Below are 4,055 nucleotides of genomic sequence, written 5' to 3'. Positions count from 1 at the left end.
GACCGGGCAGCCGAAATCGAAACTCATCTAAAGGACAGTTCCAGCTTCTCCCTAAAGCTAAGGAGTTGTACGGAAACGGGAGCAAGCCGAGGGAGCGGGGCTAGAATGCAAACTTCACTCATACTACGTAGCTCGGTTACTTCAGGGCCGAAGTCAGTAACTGGCAAGCTCGTAAAACCAACACAATCACAACTTTCATAAACGACAGGGGAGGCCGTAGGCTTTTCCTCTGCGCAACGGCGGCCTCGCTAGCGTCACTATGAGGTAACAGTCTTTTTCTTGAAACGCTCCATGGAGCCCCAAGGCGGGAGACCTCCCCCACTACGAGTAGAAGGATGGGTCAATTCACTCTCAGCAAACGGGGCTACTTAAGCACCACAAAAGGATTCGCAGGGCAGGGCGAGCCAGTGACTCTCGCACGCTCCCATTGGCTGAGATCGCGAGGCTCTCCTCATGGGCCGGCCAATAGAGAGGTCCAGAGCCTGGTAGCAACCCCTCCGCCATACAAAACGCGCGTGCGCAAGTGTGACGGGCGCTCACCATACTGAGCAGGCGCAGCCTCGTGTCGGCTGGAGGGGCGGGTGGAGCGCCGCGCGCTGCGTCCCGGCGCTCGGCTTTCCCTGCCGGTCCCGCCCTCCGTCGCGGCGGCGCGGTGCACCTTGGGATAGGGAGCGATCTCCGAGCGAGGCAGCAAGATGGACGCGGGATTCTTCCGCGTAAGTAGGAACGCGGGGACCTGGGGTGAGGTGGGGGGGTTATCCGCAAAGCCCGGCAGGACGCCTGAGCTCAGGACGGGGTAGCCGGCGAGCAGAGGCTTCGAAGATCCTGAGGATCCTCGGTGGCAACGGACGTTCCCCTCTGCCCTGCGGCGGGGACTGGTGCGCCCCTGCGCAGTCTCCTCCTCCGGAATCGTCCCCCCTACGCGGCGGCGACGACGGTCGCCGGAAAATGGCGGCGGGAATAGCAGGGAGCGATACCTCGCCTCCCGGCCTGCCTGACGGGGCCTGCAGACCGAGCCTCGCGTCCCGCCGGGCCCTGGGGCCTAGTGGGCCCGCGAGGAGGAAGTCCTTGGGGGGAGGCCGGAGGGAAACCCTGAGGTGACTGGCTGCAGAAGGGTGTTGGGGAGGACGGGTTTGGGGGTACCGCTTCAGGAGAGCGTGGACCGGAAGCGACGTTGAGCAGCTTTTCTTGAGAAAGCGGGCGCCGACCCCCCCTCCCCGCCCCCAACCCGGGTCTAAGCCTTCGGGAAGGCTCCGGGTCAGAGTTCGCGGGAGCTCCCGCCCAATTTGATATCTCTTCAGGGAGGGGAACGCGGATAATTTGTGTTTAGAACGTTTGAATCCGAGACTCTGCGGGCAGAGAGCTCAACAAAAAGTGCGCGTATATGAAGGCGGGGTTATGGAATGGATCTGCTCCACTCCTTCCCGCTCACCGTCCCCCCACCTCTCCAGTTTGTTTTACTCTTTTGAAAGTCTGCTCTAGGAAAGGCGCCTTTAGATTCTCAAGGGTCTGCGGACCCATCACTTGAAAGCAGGGACGTTACCGCCTCGAAATTACCCCTCAGGGCCCATAATTTACCGAGCGCGTGTTGGAGCCTGTTCATCCCCTTTTTCACTTTTGTAGGAAATGAGCACCCAGTCGAGATCTAGATCCTGGTTTGGCAAGTGACATTAAGAGATCTAGAGTTTGCAGGGTCTTTTTAATGCTGAACGGACCGTGTAGAGACCAGTTGGTCTAAGTCAGAAATAGGTTGGCTCTTTCCACTCCGTGGAGTATGAAATATGCATGGGTGTGTGTGTGTTTAAAGGAAAAGTTAAAAGAGGGAAAGACCGGGACTTCAGTAAAGAAAGCTTTTGACACTTCAGAACCAGGGTTGAAATTTCTTTTCAATTGACTTTAAATGTGTTAGTTTTTCATTAAATGTTGAAGTGTTATTCCAGGCGTTTGACTCAACACAGCCAGTTATATGACTGTTTTTAGGTTAGTTTCAGTTGAGTTTATCAAATTTTCACACTGCAAATTATATCAAAGTATTTTGTAGTAAATCCTGAGTATTTCCTGTAGTGTTAATGTAATGTTTTAAAACACGAGCGTATTCTTTTGATATTTTCATTATTTCTCATGGAAAGGAATTCCTAAAGGAAAAGAGCAAGATGGGTGATAAATTTAAAAACGAGGTTTGCTTTTAGTGTTGGTAAAAATCTAGAAGAAAAGAGTACAATATATACTTCCCACAGTTCCTTAGAGGGATTGATTGGATTTGAGCTGAGTTAAAAGATTTTAGGAAGGTTATTCTTTGAGTACACGGCCATTCAGGTAGTAAGATAGAAATAGTAGCTTTCATTTGCTGGACTACTGCCATCTGCCAGTTACTTTAAGTATATAATTTCTGATATACACAGCCCTGCGAGATAGTGAATAGATTTTAGCAAGTAAGGAAACATTCTCGGAGAGGTTTAGTAAGTTTGAGGACATACGACTTTCGTAGTGGCAGAGTTGGGGTTTTGATCCACGTTCTTTACCTTCCTAAAAGAATTTTCTTGATCACCTTCCAAGGGACAGTGGCCAACTCTCTGAACCATTCGGTAGTTTTCATAGCACAGCCAGCTATTTCTGTATTTAATTGGGCCGTTAGGAATGACAAAACTCGTAGTGATTACTTGGTGGTCCAAGTAGTGTTTGAAGGCTCTCATTTTTGCAGTTTCTTTGCAGAAATTGAGTTTATTAAAGTAAACCTCCTATGTTTTTCATGCATCTCAAGTTCTGAAAGTTGTGAAACAACTACGTTGTGACTAACACAACTAGTCTCAGGGTGTTCTTTTTCCTCTCCCCCTGTTTTGTCACAGTCATTTTGCAAGCATGGTACTGGCTTTCAGAAGAGGATGAAGCTTAATGGTTTTGTTTAAAAAGGATGTTAATATTTACTATATTTCAGTGTGTTCTCATTTAAAAAAACAAACCAAGAAGAACCTTAAATGTCTTAGCATAGAAAGAGGTGAAAAAGATATACATCAAATATAACTTGGTTATGGGGGAGGTGTTAGGTTTATGCTATATTCTGTGTATTGTTTGACTTGTTATAGTGAGCATATATTTTGTAACTTTTAAATACAGTCAAGTTTTCAAAATGTTAGCTATGTTGGGAAAAGAGTATACATTTTGTACCTGTGAATATTAGCTATGATATTTCTGTTTACTTGATTACCCTATTCCAAAACTGTAAAGGTCATAGCCATCATTAGCAAATAAAAAATAGGAGTTTAACTTTGAGCTCTTAATTGAAATGTGCTTCTCTTCCTACAGGGAACAAGTGCAGAACAGGATAATCGGTTCAGCAACAAACAGAAGAAGCTACTGAAGCAGCTGAAATTCGCAGAATGCCTAGAAAAAAAGGTATTCTTCTGGTTAAACTGTTCTGCACTTTTATAGCACAGTTGGTTCAAACATTTTGGCTGTTTTGGAGCTGGACTGTAACATAACTACTTAGGAAAACATTTATAATTAAACATTTTCCATCTTTTAGCAACAATAGCAAACACTTGGAGACTGGCACAAGCAAATAAGAACAAGCTCTTAATAAATTGTATCATGCTAAACTAAAGAATCATAAGCAAAGGAACTTTGTTAAATAAAATTCTTATGTGAGCTTTCTTTCAGGATTGTGAAGCTGTACTCAGTAATAATTGCTTGCATCTTTTATCAGGTGGACATGAGCAAAGTAAATTTGGAGGTTATAAAGCCTTGGATAACAAAACGAGTAACGGAAATCCTTGGGTTTGAAGATGATGTTGTGATTGAGTTTATATTCAACCAGCTGGAAGTGAAGGTAATAATATACAGATGGCTCTTATTTCTGAATATGTGACATAATTTTGTGAATCTATGGAAACTGAATTTTTCTATGGAGTACAAATATAGGAGGGTTATTTTACAATGTTTGTTGTGAAAAGAATTCACTTTGTAAACAACTATTAAGGCTGGAAGTATAGTGAAGGTACATAGTTTTGAAAGATACACAGGTGAAAAATCAAACTTATTGTTTGTAATTTTGCTGT

At 45.4% G+C, this 4,055-nt stretch overlaps 1 protein-coding gene across 10 annotated transcripts in view; it reads left to right on the top strand.

The window, feature by feature from the left end:
* Window positions 1-561: 561 nt before the first annotated feature.
* Window positions 562-4,055, top strand: part of SRRM1 (serine and arginine repetitive matrix 1) — a 31,799-nt gene continuing 28,305 nt past the window's right edge. For 8 of the 10 annotated variants that reach the window (XR_011562996.1, XR_011562995.1, XM_070776419.1 and 5 more), the window contains exons 1-3: window positions 562-716; window positions 3,304-3,393; window positions 3,704-3,826. Coding sequence is in view for 7 of the 10 variants with exons in the window: in XM_070776419.1 (XP_070632520.1) it covers window positions 696-716; window positions 3,304-3,393; window positions 3,704-3,826 (234 nt within the window). In the remaining 3 variants the exon portion in view is untranslated. Of the gene's footprint in view, window positions 717-960; window positions 1,098-3,303; window positions 3,394-3,703; window positions 3,827-4,055 lie in introns of those variants that run through there. The other 2 variants (XM_070776438.1, XM_070776445.1) reach the window with 2 other exon arrangements.

The sequence above is a fragment of the Bos indicus genome, chromosome 2, assembly GCF_029378745.1.
Source record: "Bos indicus isolate NIAB-ARS_2022 breed Sahiwal x Tharparkar chromosome 2, NIAB-ARS_B.indTharparkar_mat_pri_1.0, whole genome shotgun sequence".
Classification (NCBI taxonomy): Eukaryota; Metazoa; Chordata; class Mammalia; order Artiodactyla; family Bovidae; genus Bos; species Bos indicus.
Note: the sequence above shows the minus strand (reverse complement) of the source record. Positions and strands in the feature narration are given on the sequence as shown.